The sequence below is a fragment of the Hyla sarda genome, chromosome 9, assembly GCF_029499605.1.
Source record: "Hyla sarda isolate aHylSar1 chromosome 9, aHylSar1.hap1, whole genome shotgun sequence".
NCBI lineage: Eukaryota > Metazoa > Chordata > Amphibia > Anura > Hylidae > Hyla > Hyla sarda.
Genome location: NC_079197.1, coordinates 66,857,710 through 66,879,449, shown reverse-complemented (window position 1 = coordinate 66,879,449; position 21,740 = coordinate 66,857,710). Strand labels below are relative to the sequence as shown.

The following is a 21,740-nucleotide window of genomic DNA, read 5'->3' as shown; positions in this document are numbered from 1 at the left end:
ACATCTGCTTGGGAAACACTGCCATGCACTCAGCAATCTTGGCCTGTCTGCTCAGCTTATCCCCTTTCTCCGCCCCACCTCCTGTTGTGCATGTGATCTCACACAGAAGCCTGCTGATATCAGAGGATTTGAGACTATAAGAGAAGAGAAGATTAGCAAGCTACAAATACTGTGCCCTGGCCCTTGCATTTAATACTACCCCACCCCAACAAAGTGACATCACTGCATATTTACTCTATACTGCAACATCACTGTGTGCATTATCTTAGTACTGTGACATCATTCAGGGGTTAGCCCTGTAATGTGACATCACTCATCACTTTGTATTATTCCTGCACTGTGTGCATTATCCCTGTACTGTGACATCACTGTGTGCATTATCCCTGTACTGTGACATCACTGTATTATCCCTGTACTGTGACATCATTGGGGTTATTAACCCTGTAATGTGACATTACTCACACAGAGGCCTGATGGGGTCAGAGCAAATATTTGAGACATTTCACTCAAATAGGTTTGCCTAGTTAAAACTAGTTTTAACCCTTTCCCGATGCATGACATACATGTACATCATGGAAAGTTTTTCTGACCTGTGATGTACATGTACATCATGTAGATACTGGCTGCCGCTGAACATGTAGCGCTGCGCCTGGTAAGATGGTGGCTGACAGTCAGCCATCTTGCCTCGGGACCAGTGCCCCCCACCATGATCGCTGCACTGTGCTGGAGCCGACAGGTGAAAAAGAAAAAAGAGCCACAGGAGGGGGGGGGGGGGGAAATCGCTGCCTGCTATGGAGGAACTGTTGCCTACAATGGGGGAACTGCTGCGTGCTATGGAGGAACTGCTGCCAACTATGAGGGACCGCTGCTGCCTACCTGATGTGGGGGACATTTACTAGATACGTAATGTGGGGGACTTCTGCTGCCTACCTAAAGTGGGGAGCTATCTACTACCTACAAGTTATTATGGAGACTAACTAAAGCTAATAGGGGGGTACCTACATAGTTTATATGAGGGTTTTCATTTATGGGACAGCTGGGGGATTTACTTTTACAGTCATCATGTTTTGTTTGTTTGTTTGTTTTTATATAAAAAAAAAAACCTTCCCTTCAAGACAGATTGATGCGTGAAATAAACCGCCTATGAGTCATGACTCTACGACCTGTGTTTAGGGAAATACTGACGAAGCCTTGAATCTCCCTGCAGGCGTGGCAGGTGGAGATGGTATGCAACCCCTGGGTTCATATTCATTTTTTATTTAAATTATTATTATTATATATATATATATATTTTTTTTTTTTTTTTCGTACTGCGGGAGTGAATGGCAGCTTCGTGCCTGGCATGATGTATGCGTGGTGACGCGAGATGAGACTAAGCTGTGAAACTATGCTGTGGCGCTGAAGAAGAGTCAGAACAGCCTACGCAGGGGTCCCCACTGAAGACGTGTCAGCCAGCCGGTTGACCCACTGCCTAAGCGTATTGAGTCATGTTGCACTGAAGCAGAGTCAGGAACAACAGACTTCACCAGGACCCCGACTGAAGAGAGTCCGACCTGAGGAACTTGGTGGGTGAGAGGACGCGCGAGGCTCTGACGACGTGTCAGTAGCAGCGTCAGTGTGTGATGCGAGTAACTGTGGTAAGCAACAACGAGGTGAAAGTAAAACATGGATCATCGGGTACATGTTGCGACGTACATATATAAGAGTGTGCATACTTTCCTTTTTTTTTTCTTTTTTTATTAGCGGGAGTGAAAGACCGCTGAGTGCCTGACATGATGTATGCATGGTGTCGTGAAAGTGAGACTAGGTGTATGCTGTTGCGCTGAAGAAGAGTCAGAACAGGATACACAGGGGCCCCCACTGACGACGTGTCAGCCAACGGTTGACCCACTGCCTATGTGTGACGAGTCACATTGCACTGAAGCAGAGTCAGGAACAACGGACTTCACCAGGACCCCGACTGGAGCGAGTCGGACCTGGGAACTTGGTGGGTGAGAGGACGCGCAAGGCTCTGAAGACGTGTCAGTAGCAGCGTCGGTGTGTGGAACGAGTAACTGTGGTAAGCAAACAAGAGTGATGAAAGTGACATGGAAACAGTGGGTACGTGTCGAGAAGTACATGCGTGAGTGTACAAGTTTCCCATTATTTTATTTTATTATTATTATTATTATTTTTTTTCCCCTTTTTTAAAGTGTGTGTGATCTGACGGTGTCTATGACCATGTCTGCTCGGCGCAGCCCCCTGTGGGCATGAGGGCTACGCCCACCATCCGTGTTTCGTGGTGTCGTAGCTCTGAAGGAGTGTCAGTAGCAGCCACCGAGAAGTGCTGTCCCCTGCAGGCGTGGCAGGTGTGATGAGGAAACAACCACCTATGTGTCGTGATGTTGTATTCAGAAGACATGACAGTAACAAGGAATGGGAAGCGGCTCTTCCTGCAGGACGTGGCAGGTGGAGTGGGTGTACACCACTTGTGTCGTGGCATGAAATGTGCAGAATGACGTGTCCGCAACAACAATAAAGCAAACCGTTAGGACAAGCTAGGTGATTGGCGAGCATGGCAAGATGCGGATGCTTGGCTGAGACTGAGCAGTTACTATGGTAACGTGAATGTGGCATGTCAACTACAGGGACCAACCGCCGGTACCGACGTGTGCAGGGTAACTATATGTGACTGTACAGTGCCACCTGAGAATATCTGTACCGTGAGAAGTTACGAGCGTGAGTGTGGTGTGCCGAGTGAGGTCGTGCGTATGAAACAGTAGTAGCTAAGAGCAAAGTGCGGCAACACAGTGAGGAGCTAGACACGACGATTGTTGTGAGCGTGCGTTCCGTGGGAGCTGCGAGCGCCTGATATTGACGCCGCGGCACATTTGAGTGCGAAATGACCATGATGGGCACGGTGCGGTGCTGCAATTGTGAACGTCTGGCACTACGACTGTATTCACAGTATGTGGCGTGATGTACGTATGTGCTGTGTGTAAAATGGAACTGTACCCACTGCATGGAACTATCATATGAACTGTGACCGTGCTACCGCTGCACTCGCAGCATAACCATTGTGAGCGTGTGTGCTATATGCGACAATGTGACTGTACTCCCTGCATGTAACAGAGTGAGCGTGTGTACTGTGTGTGATACTGCTGTACCCACTATGTGCGACTGGGCGTGTGAATTGAATGCAACAACAACTGTACTCACTGTAAGGGACACCAAAGCGTACATACCGTACACGATACCCCGACTGTACCTACTGTATGTGACACTGTGAGCGTGTATTTGTACAATGACGTGACTGTGCTTGCGGCATGTGACCCTGAACTTGAGTAACCTGTGAATGACTTGCTGTACCCACTGCATGAAGCACTATGACGTGTGTGCTCTATACAACACTATAACTGTATGCCCTGCGTGTGCCGCTAAGAGCGCCTGTTGTGCAGGATGACATTTCTGAATGTTTATACGTGGTGTGAAATGCATGCGCGTAAGTTCAGTAAGAACGGCGGGCGGTGTAGTACTGACATTACGTAAGAGTGGTGAATGTTGTGAGTGTATGAACCGTATATGTGTTGTGTGCGGTGTGAAACCATGAGTACATGTATCGTGAGAAGCTACGTGTGGAACGGTCTAGGAGTGTCTGCATGGTATGAGTGCTGAGAGTAGGTGCATGGTGGAAACGCTGAGGAGATAGCACAGTATGAGATGGTAAGGGTGACTGCATGGTATGAGCGCCTAGTGACAATAGTGCAATATCAATGACATGAGTGACTGTGCAGTAAGACGCTGTGAGTGTGCGGACTGCAAGAAGCTGTGGGCGACTGCCTGGTATGACGCTTATGAGCGGATGCATGGTGAAACCTATGAGTGAGTGCACGGTGTGAATGCTACGCGTGACTGCATGGCAGAATGCTGTGCGTGAACTGTGACGGAATAATGCTAAGAGTGCCTATACGGTATGAAGCTAGGAGTAGCTGCACAGTGAGGGACGTAGTGAGTGACTGTACGGCATGGAAGCTGAGAGTGACTGCATAGTGTGAAAGCTGTGAGTGACTGCGCAGTGTGTAAAAGCTATGAGTGACTGCACGGAGTGAAAGCTATGAAAAGACTGTATGGTGTGGATGCTATGAGTGACAGCACGGTGTGGATGCTATGAGTGACTGCATGGTGTGGATGCTATGAGTGACTGGACGACGTAAGAGCCGGGTGACTGCCAGGTGAGAAAGCTGAGTGACTGTACGGAAAGAAATCTAAGGGCGACTGTGCGGAAAGAATGTTATGAGTGACTGAACGGCACAACGCTTGTGCGCGGCTGCGAGGCATGGCCGCTACGTAAAGCGTCGACCCCCACCAACCTGGGCCGTGGTGGCCCTGGTACCGGAGGAAAGCCTGGGTGTGAAAGTGGAGGAGGGGAAATGCAGAGGAGACTCCCCCTATGGCATCCAGCTGCCCGGTGGCCGCGGGGAGCCGAGCCCTTGGATGGTGCAGGAGTGCCGCCAGTCCCCCTACTGTTGGGAAGCCAGAGTGATCCACCCGGCCGCCTTGTTATTTATACATTTACTTGTTTGTGTTGACATATTTATTATTATAATGTTTTTTTCCTTTTTATATAAATATACACACTTTTTTTTTTTTTTTACGTTTTGGCTCCGCCCCCTCGCCCGCCATGGCCCGGCGGCGCCGCCCCCGGCAGCCGGGGAGAACGCCGCATCCTGCCGACCGGGACCACGGGGAGCGAGGAGGAGGAGGAGAGCCCGGCGTGAGGACCGGACAGGGCACCGTGCTGGACGTGGGCTCCGCTCAACCCCCCCCCCCCGCGGCCGAGGAGGAGACCCGGGTCGAAACCAGGTGAGGGCCCGGCGAGCACCTAGACGGCGGTGGGCCGTCCCCCACCCCCCACCCCCGCGGCTCGGCGGAACCGCTCCGGAGCACGGGGACGCTCTCACGGGGGGGAGACTCTTTGGGAAGCAATCTGGGCCGCCTGGCAGAGGCCATGACTACGTCCGCCGCCTGCGGCAGCCCGCCCCCCCGTGTCTCGCCCGGCCTAGTAGAGTAATACGGCAAAAGGGGGGGGGCAGGGGCCTCGCAGAGAGGGCGGCGAGGGGGCCTGAGTGGGGCAACCGGGGAAGGTGCTCCGGTCCTCTCCGGGAACCTGGAGCGTGTGGTGGTACCTGACTGAGCCATAAGGCCGGAGACCGGGTTTCCCGTGGGGTCGGACGACCGCCGAAGCGCCTGAAAACCACGTACGCCCCGCCTGTGTGTTGCGGGGGCGTTTAATAGTGGTGCCTCCAGCAAGACCCCGCCTCTAGGTGCAGGGGGGCGTGGGAATTCACGCCCCCTCGCACAAATTCAGCCAAATAGGCTTCCTATATATATATATATATATATATATATATATATATATATATATATATATATATATATATATATATATATCTCAAGTAGAGGAATGAGGCACTCACCACTGTAGATATGAGCTTCTTTATTTTCTTAATTCCATGTGCATACGGTAAAACAGTCAGGTCGGGTGAGGACGCCAACTAGAAGTAGTGACAATATTGTTTCACACCATCCGGTGCGTCATCAGACTACGTAGTCTGATGACGCACCGGATGGTGTGAAACAATATTGTCACTACTTCTAGTTGGCGTCCTCACCCGACCTGACTGTTTTACCGTATGCACATGGAATTAAGAAAATAAAGAAGCTCATATTTACAGTGGTGAGTGCCTCATTCCTCTACTTGATATTTGATATTGCATGGACTATCATCTCTTTGAGTGCACCCCACAGAAGCTCACATTTGTCTCTCCCATGTACCGTGACTGCACACTGGAAGTTTATCACAGCTTAAGCTAGGTAGTGCCGACACCTGTACCTGAACTCTTGAAATTTATATATATATATATATATATATATATATATATATATACACATATATTTCATTCAGTTCTATTGAACTTAAACCCTTAAGGACCCTTGACGTATGGTACGTCATGGAGAATTCCGGCCCCCGCCGCGCACTGGGCGGGGATCGGACCGGGATGCCTGCTGAAATCATTCAGCAGGCATCCCGTGCAAAGGCCCAGGGGGGTCATCAGACCCCCCCATGTCGGCGATCGCGGCAAATCGCAAGTTAATTCACACTTGCGATTTGCGTGATTCCGGGTCATTAAGGGTCTATGGTGACCCGGAATAGAAGGGGGATCGCGGGTTTCCATGACACCCACAATCCCCCTGAAGGGATAGGAGTGAGGTGGCAGGGGTGCCACCCCTCCTATCCCTGCTATTGGTGGTCTAGAAGCAACCACCAATAGCAGATCGGGGGCGGGGGGTTAACTTTTGTTTTCCCCGTCCTGCCCACCCGCAATAGGCGGGGCAGGATGGGGAAACCCGGCGCCGAAGATCCACTTACAGATCCGGATGCGGGCGACGGAGATCGGCGGGCGGCGACGTCGTGCGGTTGGATCCTACGGAAGTCGGTGAGTTGCCTAGCGACATCTGGAGGGTACAGTCTGAGACCACTAGATATTGGTCTCTAACTGTAGCCCTCCAGATGTTGCAAAACTACAACTGCCAGCATGCCAAGACAGCTGTTTGGGCAGGCTGGAATATGTAGTTTTGCAACAGCTGGAGGGCTACAGTTTGAGACCACTATCTAGTGGTCTCTAAACTGTATCCCTCTAGATCTTGCAAAACTACAACTCCTAGCATGCCCAAACAGCTGTTTGCTGTCCGGGCATGCTGGCATTTGAAGTTTTGCAACAGCTGGAGGACCACAGTTTGGAGATCACTTTGCAGCGGTCTCTAAAACTGTAGCCCTCCAGATGTTGCAAAACTGCAAATCCCAGCATGCCCAAACAGCTGTCTCAGCAAGCTGGGAGTTGTAGTTGCGTACATCCAGCTGTTGCATAACTACCTCTCCCAGCATGCCCTTTGGTGATCAGTACATGCTGGGAGTTGTAGTTTTGCAACAGTCGGAGGCCCACTGGTTGGAAAATACTGAGTTAGATAACAACCAGTGTGCCTCCAGCTGTTGCAAAACTACAACTCCCAGCATGCACGGTCTGTCAGTACATGCCGGGAGTTGTAGTTTTGAAACAGCTGGAGGTTTGCCCCCCCCCCCCAGGTGAACGTACAGGGTACATTCATACGGGCAGGTTTACAGTAAGTTTCTTGCTTCAAGTTTGAGCTACGGCAAATTTTTTGCCGCAGCGTAAACTCCTAGCGGGAAACTCACTGTAACACACCAGTGCGAACGTACCCTAAAAACACTACACTACACTACACTAACACATAATAAAGAGTAAAACACTACATATACACCCCCTTACACTGTCCCCCCCCCCCCCAATAAAAATTTAAAACGTCTTGTACGCCAGTGTTTCTAAATCGGAGCCTCCAGCTGTTGCAAAACAACAACTCCCAGCGTTTCTGGACAGCCACTGACTGTCCAGGCATGCTGGGAGTTTAGAAACAGCTGGAGGCACCCTGTTTGGGAATCACTGGCGTAGAATACCCCTATGTCCACCCCTATGCAATCCCTAATGTAGTCCTTAAATGCGCATGGCACTCTCTCACTTCAGAGCCCTGTTGTATTTCAAGGAAACAGTTTAGGGCCACATATGGGGTATTTCCACTCGGGAGAAATTGCACTCCAAATTTTGGGGGGCTTTTTCTCCTTTTACCCCTAATGAAAAGGAAAAGTTGGGGGCTACACCAGCTTGTTAGTGTTAAAAATGTAAAAATTTACACTAACATGCCGGTGTTGCCCCATACTTTTTATTTTCACAAGCGTTAAAACGCAATTTCTCCTGAGTACAGAAATACTCCAGATGTGGGCGTAAAATGCTCGGGGGGGCGCACAACAAGGCTCAGGAGTGAGAGCACACCATGTACATTTGAGGTCTAAATTGGTGATTTGCACAGGGGTGGCCGATTTTACAGCGGTTCTGACATAAATGCAAAAAAATAAATACCCACATGTGACCCCATTTTGGAAACTACACCCCTCACGGAATGTAATTAGGGCTAAAGTGAGCATTTACGCCCCACAGGTGTCTGACAGATTTTTGGAACAGTGGTACGTGAAAATGAAAAATGTAATTTTTCATTTGCACAGCCCACTGTTCCAAAGATCTGTCAAACGCCAGTGGGGTGTAAATACTCACTGCACCCTTTATTAAATTCTGTGAGGGGTGTAGTTTCCAAAATAGGGTCCCATGTGGGGGGGGGGTCCACTGTTCTGGCACCACGGGGGGCTTTGTAAACGCACATGGCCCCTGACTTCCATTCCAAATAATTTTTTTCCCAAAAGCTCAATGGCGCTCCTTCTCTTCTGAGCATTGTAGTGCGCCAGCAGAGCACTTGACATCCACACATGGGGTATTTCCATACTCAGTAGAGATGGGGTTTCAAATTTTGGGGGGCATTTTTTCCTATTACCCCTTGTAAAAAATGTAAATTTGAGGGAAAACTAGCATTTTAGTGAAAAAAAAATCATTTACACATCCAACTTTCACGAAAAGTTGTCAAACACCTGTGGGGTGTTAAGGCTAACTGGACCCCTTGTTACGTGCCTTGAGGGGTGTAGTTTCCAAAATAGTATGCCATGTGTTTTTTTTTTGCTGTCCTGGCACCATAGGGGCTTCCTAAATGAGACATGCCCCCCAAAAACCCCATTTCAGCAAATTTTGCTTTTCAAAAGCTAAATGTGACTCCTTCTCTTCTGAGCATTGTAGTTTGCCCTCAAACAATTTTACGTCCTAACATGGGGTATTTCCATACTCAGAAGAGATAGGGTTACAAATTTAGGTGGTCATTTTCTCCTATTATCCCTTGTAACAAAAAATTAATTTGAGGGAAAACTAGCATTTTAGTGAACAAAAAAATCCTTTTCACATCCAACTTTAACGAAAAGTCGTCAAACACCTGTGGGGTGTTAAGGCTCCCTGGACCCCTTGTTACTGGCCTTGAGGGGTGTAGTTTCCAAAATAGTATGCCGTGTGTTTTTTTTTTTTTTTGTTTGTTTTTTTTGCTGTTCTGGCACCATAGGGGCTTCCTAAATGTGACATGCCCTCCAAAACCATTTCAGAAAAAGTCACTCTCCAAAATCCCACTGTTGCTCCTTCCCTTTTGAGCCATCTACTGCGCCCGCCGAACACTTGACATACACATGAGGTATTTTCTTACTCGAGAGAAATTGGGTTACACATTTTATTAAGATTTCTCTCCTTTAACCCCTTGTAAAAATTCAATAATTGGGTCTACAAGAACATGCGAGTGTAAAAAATGAAGATTTTGAATTTCCTCCTTCAATTTGCTGCTATTCCTGTGAAACACCTAAAGGGTTAACAAACCTTTTGTCATTTTGAATACTTTGAGGGGTGCAGTTTTTATAATGGGGTCATTTGTGGGGTATTTCTAATTAGAAAGCCCTTCAAATCCACTTCAAAACAGAACTGGTCCCTGAAAAATTTCGATTTTGAAAATTTTTTGAAAAATTAGAAAATTGCTGCTATACTTTGAAGCCCTCTGATGTCTTCCAAAAGTAAAAACATGTCAACTTTATGATGGAAACATAAAGTAGAAATATTGCATATGTGAATCAATATATCATTTATTTGGAATATTCATTTTCCTTATAAGCAGAGAGCTTCAAAGTTGAAAAAGAAAGCTAAATTTTCAATTTTTTCATCAAATTTTGGAATTTTTCACCAAGAAATTATGCAAGTATCGACAAAATGTTACCACTAACATAAAGTAGAATATGTCATGAAAAAACAGTCTCGGAATCAGAATGAAAGGTAAAAGCATACCAGTTATTAATGTTTAAAGTGACAGTGGTCAGATGTGCAAAAAATGGCCGTGTCCTACAGTGAAAATTGGCTGGGTCCTTAAGGGGTTAATATACATTGAAATATGGCTGAACATTCTCATTCAGAAATATTTTACTGCCATAAAATTAAGTGATAAGTCCATTTTTCGGGCTGTTTACAACTAAAAAATTTTTCTTTTTCATTTTAAAAGACAGAAAAGGACAAAACATGTCAGAAAACAAACACTTCAAATATGTCTCAGAAATGTTTCAACGTCTTTCAGAATATTTTTTATTTATTTTTTTTTTTTGCCTATAAAATTTTAGGTTTGGCTTTAATGAGACTTTTCGGAGCATAATTGACTAATTTTAACTATTGAAAGACATCTGCAGTCCAAAGACAGTCCAAAGTATTAGGCTGCAGTTGTAGATTGACAGTTAAACTCAATCAGTAGCAGTATAAAAAGTCTCACTGTAGCCCTAATCTTATAATATTTCTTCTTGTGCTAGTGGGAAAGCAACAGTAGTCACAATGAAGGTAAATCTATAACTTCTATGATATTTCCAAAAGCTAGGACACCGATGCACTGGCCAAATGAAATGTCAAGTCCAATGTTGAATTCCCACAATCTGATATTTTATATATCCTTAGACTGACTGACTTTCTTTTCATGATGTCTATCTACTTGTTCTCAGGATATGGAACCTCTCTTATTGCTTTCCAGAAGCTAATAACCCATAATGACCAAAACCAACCAATCAGAGCATGCAAAAGTTTTATCAATGTACCGTAAAGCTGTTGTTGATGTTCTTAGTACTGGTCTCAGCAACACTAGCATCTGAAAGGTCTACTTCATCAAATATCAGAGACTACAATAAAAACAGAATAGTAAAGTTACATTTACATCATTACATTTTCAACAATAACCAACACCTGTATGACTACTGCAAGATTTGATATGAATATTTGTCTGTACTTAAAGGGTACCCGTCAGATTCAACAATTTTTTATATATATATATATATCACTCAGTACCTAATCCTGACCATGTACATCTAATTTTTATGTGTCTAGCACAGTGGGAGGATTTCTCCTCCAGCTGTGAGCCCTGCACTCATAGCTGTCAATCAAGGAAGTGGGTCCATGAACTAGGTGATAATGCATGGACACAGCAGGACTAGTATGTGTCCAAGCAAGCGGGGGGGGGGGGGTATTCGGGACTGGCTCTTTCAGTATGAAATACTGAAAATTTTCTAATGAAAGCAATTGCAAAACCTATTGGTTTTGGATGCTTTGCAACATATCAAAAGTTTTTGTATCTGACAGTGCCCATTTAAACTAAAATGTAATACTCTACAAATACAGTTATGTTTTGCATGTATAGATGATCAATTTTCACATAAACAATATTTAACATTTCATTCCTTGTGAACACATTTTGTACTATATGTTGGCAGAACATAAAATGGCAAAAGAAATTGCCGGAAATGTAAGGAACATTAAAAAATTGTAGCTGCAAGTCTAAGGGTAAATTTGAGAAATTTATTGTGGATCATAACAGTAAATCATCATGTAAATATAATATTATAACTATTATTCCACAATCTGAATATTTTGTCTGTGTAATTTGTTGCCAAAATCCACAATAAAATGGAATGTTGCACTTTAGAGCATATCACCCCTGAATCCTTGTCAAACTTGCATATTTTAAAACCACTATATTTGTTTGTTTTTTCAGGAAAATCTGCAACTGAACTGAGAAAAATACAACTAAGGACAATGGTAGCAACATCATAGCCTCATGAAGAACATAATGACGCGAAGTAGTTTATTTTTTATTTTTCTCTCCCCTCATTTTAAGATGATCACAATAAAGCATTGAAGATTTTTATACTTTCAGTCTGGTTAGTGCCCCATTGGCATGGGTGATGTTTAACAGATCTTAACAATCAACCCCTTTGGGGGTTTCCCCCTGCGGAAAAAGCCCACAACTAAAGACCCTGCCTAAAAAATCAAGTTTATTCTTTCTTATTAAAAACAGAGTTAAAATCCCCTACAAACACAAACCACAAACTTTAAAATTATCAGCCCGGACCTATAACCCTATTACTCCTAGGTGGTCTCTCACTCAATCAATGGAGCTCTTGTGGTTAATACCTCATTGAGTTTGTTAATTATGTGCTACTAATAGCTACAATAGGCAGACTGTAATTAAAATAGTGAACAGCCTCCTCGACGTTTCGCCGTTGTCAAGGGTTATGAGGCTTAACAGATTTGTCACTTTATTCCCCCATGTCAAATTCCGAAGTGCTAAAGATTGGCCTCTCTGTTTGTAGATAATGTTGTTTGTCTGCATTAGAATCCATGATAACATTGTTTCTGATGCAATTTGAGTCTAGATTTTGAAGAGCCTTTTGTAAGAAGTGGGGCATCTTTGCTTGGCTTTGGCAGAATTTGCTATTAACAATCATGATCTGTGCTCCACTGGTGTAGCTACAGTTTTCACCTGTGCTGTTCCCGTGTTCCTCTACCTTTAGTTTTGTAAATCCAGAGGTCAATGTCATCTTTAACAATCTGTACACAGTCAGGACTCAGATTCGAAAGTCCTTGAGTTAAAGGACATCTTCAGCAAAAACAAATTATGCCCTATAAGTGTGTGATTGCGGGGGGTCCAACCGCTGGGACTCCCACCCCCCCCCAGCTCCCAAATTGCTGCATTGTGTGCCGGCTAATGCGCGTTTTGTCAACCTCACTGAGATTGATGGTACACCCCTCCCCATACAGCTCCATGGGAGAGGCGGGGAGGCACGACCACTGCATCCCTGCCTCTCCCATAGACATACATGAAGGGGGCGTGTCGGCTGCAGGACATCGCCGGGGGTCCCAGCATTCAGACACTTATTCCCTATAGGGGATAAGTTGTTTTTGCTGCATATTTCCTTTAATCCCAGACATCCAAAAAAGAGAGGCCAACAAAAGACATTCAGCTGGTCTGGTATTTCTTGTGGGGGATAAGGGTTGGCTGTCTACAAACATTTATATGTTTAAAAGTGCCTCCTGGAAAATTGCCACCTCCATTTTTTGGGTCCTTATGTCATCATACATTACCTAATTATTAAAAAACAGAAAAATGTCCAATGCAGTCCTTCAGATTAAAAGCTTCTCTTAATTCTCTTATTTCATATATCAACTGGCTCCAGAAAGTTAAACAGATTTGTAAATTACTTCTATTAAAAAATCTTAATCCTTTCAGTACTTATGAGCTTCTGAAGTTAAGATTGTTCTTTTCTGTCTAAGTGCTCTCTGATGACACGTGTCTCGGGAACCGCCAAGTTTAGAAGCAAATCCCCATAGCAAACCTCTTCTAAACTGGGCGGTTCCCGAGACACGTATCATCAGAGATCACTTAGACAGAAAAGAACAACCTTAACTTCAGAAGCTCATAAGTACTGAAAGGATTAAGATTTTTTAATAGAAGTAATTTACAAATCTGTCTAACTTTCTGGAGCCCTGGAGCCAGTTGATATATAAAAAAAAAAAAATTTTTCCTGGATAACCCCTTTAATTTGAGTCAATCAGACATATACAGAACATGAATATACAGATGAATATCCAACCTTAATCAAACAAAAAGACATAATACAAAAAAGCAAAATGCTTTTTTCAGTCTTATTACTTAGGGTTTGTATAGAATTCGATTTTTCTCGTCTGCCCTATTCTGCATTTCCCTGGCATGGATACTATATGTATTTCATTCTTTATATTATATTATAAATGTTTATTCTTATGATATATTTTTATATTTTAATGTAAAACCATGCATATATTGACATTTGTATTCCTTTGAATAGTTTTTGAGTTACACACCTTTAGTATGTTGTTTTACTAGGAATATCTGTTTGTTCATATAGGAGGAGGTGGTTTCTCCCTGGGTTGCTGGCTCCTCCCCTATCAAAAGGAATAATTTTTGTTAAAGGGTTTATCCAGGAATAGAAAAACAGAGCTAATTTCTTTCAAATATGCTTCATGTCTGTCTCCAGGTTGGTGTGGTTCTGCAGCTCAGTTCTAGGGATGAGCGAATCAAATCTGAGGAATTCTTATTCGTTGCGAATTTCCAGAAAAATTTGCTTTGCAACTAATCCGAATATTGACGCGATTTGATTGCACAATCAAATTCATTAAACAACATTTAGTGCGGTCCAGGCTCCAGGGCATCTAAAATGGCAGATCCACATGTGAGGACATGGGGCAAGGAACTCAAGGAAGACGGAAAGGCGGGTAGGTGGGATGACCCTGAATCGCATGCAGCCTATCAGCAGCCAGCCACCCCTGTGATGTCACAGCTCTATATAATTGGCAACCATCTTTCGGCCACGCATTGCACGTTTAATTTCAGAGAGAACATTTCATTGCAAGGAGAGTTAGAGCAGAAAAAACAGCTTGACAGCAGCGAATCAGCACAAGCCAAAATCACTGCAGAAAAGCACTGACAGGGAAGGGAGAGAGAAAGTACACTTTTGGGTGTAATACACAGCGACTCTACTGCTGCAGTGGTGTACAGCAACTCTAAAGCTTATAGGGGCCAGTTAGGCTGAGCACTAAAATCCATTGTCACCTGCTATTAGTGCCTAATAATACCATACTGGGTTCTACTACACAGCTATTCTGTCCTGCTGCTGTGGTGTACAGCAACTCTAAAGCTTATAGGGGCTAGTAAGGCTGAGCACTAAAAGCCATTGTCACCTGCTAATACAGTTTTAAGTGGAGCATATTGTCCATCTCTCCTGTGTAACCTGTGCGTACATAGGTGGTGTACGTTTTTTTCCCCTGTAAAACAAATTTGGGCCTAGTTAATGTTAAAGGCCAGCCAAAGCTACACTCTTGTTTTTGTAGCCTAATACAGTTTTAAACAAAACTTACTGTTCACATTTCATAAGTGTTAACTGTACGTACACCTACGTGTTGTACATTTTTTTTCCTGAAAAACGAATTTTGGCCTAGTTACTGTGAAAGGCCAGCCAAAGCCACTCATCTTTTTCTGTAGCCGTATACAGTTTTTAGTGGAGCGCATAGTTCTCCTCTCATAAGTTTAAACTGTACGTACACCTACATAGTGTCCTTTTATATATTTTCCTGTAAAACAAATTTGGGCCTAGTTACTGTGAAAGGCCAGCCAAAGCTACCCACTTGTTTCTGTAACCTTATACAGTTTGTAGTGGTGCGCATAATCCTGCTCTTATAAGTTTAAACTATACGTACACCTACGTGGTGTGCGTTTTTTTTCCTGAAAAACTTATTTGGGCCTAGTTACTGTCAAAGGCCAGCCAAAGGTACACACTTTTTTTTGTAGCCTCTTACAGTTTGTAGTGGAGTGTATTGTCCACCTCTCATAAGTGTAAACTGCACGTACACCTATGTGGTGTCCTACGTGGTAGGGGCAAGTGGCAGCAGGAGTTGCAGCGAAAGGTCTGAGCTCCCGGTGTCAGCTAGCTATCATGTCTCGACCAGCAACCCAGCAGCCGTGATTGATTGGTTCACTCGATCATCCATTTCATCCCAAGTGACATCCAACATCCCCAGTCAACAGTCGGTGGGTTCCTCAGACTCAACCCCCAGTTGGCATGGCCCTCAAGCTGCTGCTGCAACCTCCAGGCTCTGCCATTGTGTCGCCATATGGTCTCCTCATGCTGATGTTGCTACCTCCAGACTCTTTCATTGTGCTGCTATATGGTTTACTCATGCTGATGCTGCCACCTCCAGGCTCTGTCATTTTGCCGCCATATGGTCTCATGCTGATGCTACCACCCCCAGGCTAACTCATTGTGCCACCATATGATCTGTTCATGCTGATGCTGCAAGCTCCAGGCTCTCTCGTTGTGCTGCAATGGATACTGTAAAACATAATTAAAGTGCTGGTCCCCAGTTACAGAAATTCCTCTGCATTAGACCACAAGTAAGTATTGAGGATATGCATTGGCTAAAACTTAACTTTTCTTTGGATAAAATATATGGACCCAAAACATTTTTGAAATCTAACAATAGGAAAGGTGTGCAAAAAACACCATGTGAAACCTACACCACTGTCAGGATCCGGACTGGTATGCAGCGAGGACACTGGAGGTGGATCCTCTGTGTCAGTGAGGTGATGGCGTGGGCCGTACCAGGGGAACAGAATCTAAGGGGTTACTGGTTTTCACCAGAGCCCGCCGCAAAGTGAGATGGACTTGCAGCGGCAGGTAACCCCCAGGTCGTTCCACCCGATAGCAACTCAACCCCACTGACAGCTGAGACAGGCGCGGTACACAGGGACAAGGCAAGAGCAAGGTCGGACGTAGCAGAAGGTCAGGGCAGGCAGCAAGAGTCATAGTCAGGGGCAACAGCAGAAGGTCTGGGTACACAGGCTTGGGAACACACTAAAACGCTTTCTCAGGGCACTAAGGCAACAAGATCCGTCAGGGACAGGAAGGGGAAGTGGGTTTTTATATCAATGGAAGTGACTGACACTGATTGGGCCAGGCACCAATTAGTGGTGCACTGGCCCTTTAAACTTCAGAGAGCCGGGGCCCGCGCGCGCCGGGACATGACAGCCGGGGAACGGGACAGGTGAGTGGATCAGGATGTGACCCGCGGGCGGGCGCGTCCCGCTACGCGGCTCGCATCCCCGCCGGCAGAGACAGTGCAGCGCTCCCGGTCAGCGGGTCTGACCGGGGCACTGCAGAGAGGAGAACGCCACGAGCGCTCTGGGGAGGAGCAGGGACCCGGAGCGCTCGGCGTAACAGTACCCCCCCCCTTTGGTCTCCCCCTCTTTTTGAAGCCCAGGAACCTATGGATGAGCTCCTAGTATAGGATATTGTCCTCGGGTTCCCAAGACCTCTCTTCGGGGCCACAATTCTCCCAGTCAACAAGAATTTTTTTTTTTACCTCTGACAAACTTGGAGGCGAGGATTTCTTTTACCGCAAAGACATCAGAGGAGCCAGAGACAGGAGCAGGAACGGTGACCTAAGAATGAGAGGTTTGAGAAGGGAAACATGAAAGGAGTTAGGAATACGAAGAGAAGGAGGAAGATGAAGCTTGTAGGAGACAGAGCTGATTTGACTTTTGACTGTAAATGGTCCAAGGTAACGTGGACCCAGCTTGTAGCTAGGAACACGAAACCGGATATATTTGGCAGAGAGCCACACTTTGTCACCAGGAGCGAAGACAGGAGGAGTTCTTCTCTTTTTATCTGCATGTCTCTTCATACGAGACAAGGCCACTAGGAGCGACTTTTGAGTCTCCTTCCAGATAACCGAGAAGTCCCGGGTTACTTCATCTACGGCAGGAACTCCAGAAGAAGTGGGAATGGGGAGGGGGGGCAGAGGGTGACGGCCGTACACCACAAAGAATGGGGGTTTGGCGGAGGATTCAGAATTTTTGAAATTGTACGAGAATTCAGCCCAGGGCAGAAGGACGACCCAATCATCTTGGCGGGAGGAGACAAAATGTCGCAAGTAGTCACCAAGAATCTGGTTTACTCTCTCTACTTGTCCATTGGATTGGGGGTGATAGGAGGACGTGAAATTTAATTTGATCTTTAATTGATTACAGACAGCTCTCCAAAATTTTGACACAAATTGAACGCCTCTATCCGAGACGATATGTGTGGGAGGCCCGTGAAGACGAAAAATGTGCAGAAAAAATTGCTTCGCCAACTGGGGCGCAGAAGGAAGGCCTGGAAGCGGAATGAAGTGAGCCATTTTAGAAAAAAGATCAACGACCACCCAGATGACGGTATTGCCATGGGATGTGGGAAGATCAGTAATGAAATCCATGGCAATTTGGGACCATGGTTGCTCTAGGACGGGCAAAGATAGGAGGAGTCCAGCAGGCTTCTGGCGAGGGGTATTATCCCGGGCACAAATAGTACAGGCTAGAACGAAATCAGTAACGTCACCCCCTAGTGTAGGCCACCAATACAGATGGGAGATGAGCTGAATGGACTTTTTAATGCCAGCATGACCAGCCAGGTGAGAGGAATGCCCCCATTTGAGGATCTTGAGGCGAAGGCGTGGAGGAACAAAAGTCTTTCCAGGGGGGGGGGTTGCCCCAGTGAGGCTGGAGCAGAGGAGACCAGGTACTCAGGCGGTACGATATGCTGCAGAGGGGCTTCAGATTCAGAGGCATCAGAGGAACGAGAAAGGGCGTCAGCACTGACATTCTTGTCAGCGGGACGGAAGTGTATCTCGAAGTTAAAGCGGGCAAAAAACAACGACCATCTAGCCTGGCGAGGATTCAGGCGCTGAGCAGACTGGAGGTAAGAGAGATTCTTGTGGTCAGTGTAAATGACAATGGGGTGTTTGGAACCCTCCAATAGATGTCTCCACTCCTCGAGTGCTAACTTGATGGCCAGAAGTTCACAATCTCCAATAGAGTAGTTCTTTTCTGCCAGAGAGAAAGTTTTTGTTACGTCCGGTAGCGTTTTTTTGAAGAAGTATGGCTCCAGCTCCGACTGAGGAAGCGTCTACTTCCAGGAAGAATGGCTTCAACGGATCAGGTCTGGACAGAACTGGTGCAGAGGCGAAGGCAGCTTTGAGACGATTGAAGGCCTCATCCGCTTGTGGAGGCCACGACTTAGGATTAGCATTCTTCCTGGTCAGAGCCACAATAGGGGCCACTATGGTGGAGAAGTGGGGAATAAACTGTCGGTAATAGTTGGCAAATCCCAGGAAGCGTTGGATAGCGCGGAGTCCAGAAGGACGTGGCCAATCCAAAACCGCCGACAGTTTATCTGGATCCATTTGAAGCCCTTGGCCAGAGACTAGGTAACCTAGGAACGGAAGATTGTTGCATTCAAAGAGACATTTTTCAAATTTTACATACAGGTGGTTTTCACAGAGTCTTTGGAGCACTTGACGGACATGACGAAGTTGTTCCTCTGAGTTAGGATGAAAAATCAAGATGTCATCCAAGTAAACCACAACACAGGTATACAATAAGTCCCGAAAGATCTCATTAACGAAGTCCTGGAAGACTGCAGGGGCGTTGCAGAGCCCAAAGGGCATAACTGGATATTCAAAATGTCCATCTCTGGTATTGAAAGCAGTCTTCCACTCATCACCTTTACCGATGCGAATAAGATTATACGCGCCCCTTAAGTCCAGTTTGGTGAAGATACTTGCTCCGCGTAGACGGTCAAAGAGTTCGGAGATCAAAGGCAGGGGATAGCGGTTTTTGATGGTAATTTTATTTAAACCGCGGTAGTCAATACATGGTCGTAAGGATCCATCCTTTTTTGAAACAAAGAAGAACCCCGCTCCAGCAGGGGATGATGATTTCCGAATAAAACCTCTCTTTAGGTTCCCCTGGATATACTCTGACATGGTTTGAGTCTCTGGGGCTGACAGAGGGTAAATCCTGCCACGGGGCGGAGTGGTGCCAGGAAGGAGGTCAATGGGACAATCATAAGGTCTATGAGGTGGTAAGATCTCTGCTTGGTTTTTGCAGAAAACATCTGAAAAGTCCTGGTAAGCCTTGGGAAGGCCCAGTAAAGGTGAAGCCTCAGGGGTTTGACAAGTGGGAGCAGATGTGAGGCAACGCTTGTGACAAGAAGGACCCCAACTTTTGATCTCCCCGGTGGTCCAGTCGAGGGTAGGCCAAAGCGGTGTGGCCCATGACAAGGCCTTTCCAGACAGGAGACTGACCGCGAAAGCCACCTTAGACCGTTCAGTAGGGAATTGGTCCGACATCATCTTCAGGTGTAGGGAACAGTAGGACAGGAATCCACGGCACTGTTTAGAGTCCCCATCAAACTTGTCCGGTAGAGACAGGCGGAAGGTGGGAGCAGAGATGATTACTGTAGTTGCGGCAGAAGCTGTTGCAGCATAACGGTCAGTTGAGTCAGCTGCTGTCCTTGTTGTGATTGCTGGGCGACCACTGTGGTTAGGTCAGCGACACTAGGCAGCGGGACCTCAGCGGGATCCATGGCCGCATCTACTGCCAGGATCCGGACTGGTAGGTAGGACACTGGAGGTGGATCCTCTGTGTCAGTGAGGTGATGACGTGGGCCGTACCAGGGGAACGGAATCTAATGGGTTACTGGTTTTCACCAGAGCCTGCCGCAAAGCGGGATGGACTTGCAGCGGCAGCTAACCCCTAGGTCGTTCCACCCGATAGCGACTCAACCCCACTGACAGCTGAGACAGGCAAGAGCAAGGTCAGACGTAGCAGAAGGTCAGGGCAGGCAGCAAGAGTCGTAGTCAGGGGCAACAGCAGAAGGTCTGGGTACAAAGGCTTGGGAACACACTAAAACGCTTTCTCAGGGCACTAAGGCAACAAGATCCGGCAGGGACAGGAAGGGGAAGTGGGTTTTTATATCAATGGAAGTGATTGACACTGATTGGGCCAGGCACCAATTAGTGGTGCACTGGCCCTTTAAATCTCAGAGAGCCGGCGCGCGCGCACCCTAGAGAGCGGGGCGCTGCAGAGAGGAGAATGCCGCGAGTGCTCCGGGGAGGAGCAGGGACCCGGAGTGCTCGGCGTAACAACCACCAAGTACTGATGCAATGCAAAGACCTCTAAAAGGTGGAAGTGAACAACATATGGTCCATTGTAACATGTGGGGGTTAAAACTTCCCCTGTAAGGCCCTACTCTCATACTATTAATTCCCTTCTAGGCAAGTGTTACTCGCCCTAAAAAGGGCAACCCCCACACAGGAACCTCTCCCTATTTCCACCTAAAAACCCTGCCATTTCCCAGGGTTTTTAGTTGGAAATAGGTAGAGGTTCCTGTGCGGGGCCACCCTTTTTAGGGCAAGTAACACTTGCCATAAAGGGAATTAAAAGGGCAAGAATAAAGCCATAAAGGGGAAGTTTTTACCCCCACCTGCTACAATGGACAATACATTGTTCCCATCCACCTTTTGGAGGCAAGTGCTACTTGTCCTAAAAAAGGCGGCCCCACATAGGAACCTCTCCCTATTTCCAACTAAATACTCTGGGAAATGGCAGTGTTTTTACGTGGAAATAGGGAGAGGTTCCTGTGTTGGGCCGCCCTTTTTAGGGCGAGTAACACTTACCATGAAGGGAATCAATAGTGCGACAGTAGGGCCTTAAAGGGGAAGTTTTAACCCCCACGGGTTACAATAGACCATACATTGTTCCCTTCCACCTTTTAGAGGTCTTTGCATCACATCAATACATGATGTTTTTTGCACACCTTTCCTTTTGTTAGATTTCCCCAAAAATGTAGATCCATATATTTTATCTTAAGAATAATATTAAAAGTTAAGTTTTACATAATGTATATCCCCAATACTTACTTGTGCACACTAACACTTTTGCAAAACAGACCATTTTCTTCTGGCTTCCTGCCTCAGGTACTGTTCTGATCCTGCCACCCGCCTGATGCCACACATCTGAGGCCAAGTTCTCCTTCTTTCACACACCTTCGTCACGGGGTACTGGTATTAACACCCACCACCCCATTCTAACAAAGTGTACCTGTTACGCCGAGCGCTCCGGGTCCCCGCTCCTCCCCGGAGCGCTCGCTTCACTCTCCCCGCGGCAGCGCTCCGGTCACGTCCTCTGACCCGGGGCGCTGCGATTCCGCTGCCAGCCGGGATGCGATTCGCGATGCGGGTAGCGCCCGCTCGCAATGCGCACCCCGGCTCCCCTACCTGACTCGCTCTCCGTCTGTTCTGTCCCGGCGCGCGCGGCCCCGCTCCCTAGGGCGCGCGCGCGCCGGGTCTCTGCGATTTAAAGGGCCACTGCGCCGCTGATTGGCGCAGTGGTTCCAATTAGTGTGTTCACCTGTGCACTTCCCTATATCACCTCACTTCCCCTGCACTCCCTTGCCGGATCTTGTTGCCTTAGTGCCAGTGAAAGCGTTCCTTGTGTGTTCCTTGCCTGTGTTTCCAGACCTTCTGCCGTTGCCCCTGACTACGATCCTT

The 21,740-nt window shown here is 46.5% G+C and overlaps 1 protein-coding gene across 10 annotated transcripts in view; it reads right to left on the bottom strand.

Annotated features, from left to right (window-relative positions):
• Nucleotides 1-21,740, bottom strand: part of LOC130290823 (diacylglycerol kinase eta-like) — a 1,161,394-nt gene that overhangs the window by 866,391 nt on the left and 273,263 nt on the right. For 9 of the 10 annotated variants that reach the window (XR_008847710.1, XM_056538928.1, XM_056538925.1 and 6 more), the window contains one exon: nucleotides 10,601-10,681. Coding sequence is in view for 8 of the 10 variants with exons in the window: in XM_056538928.1 (XP_056394903.1) it covers nucleotides 10,601-10,681 (81 nt within the window). In the remaining 2 variants the exon portion in view is untranslated. Of the gene's footprint in view, nucleotides 1-10,600; nucleotides 10,682-13,679; nucleotides 13,761-21,740 lie in introns of all 10 variants that reach the window. The other variant, XM_056538932.1, reaches the window with a different exon arrangement.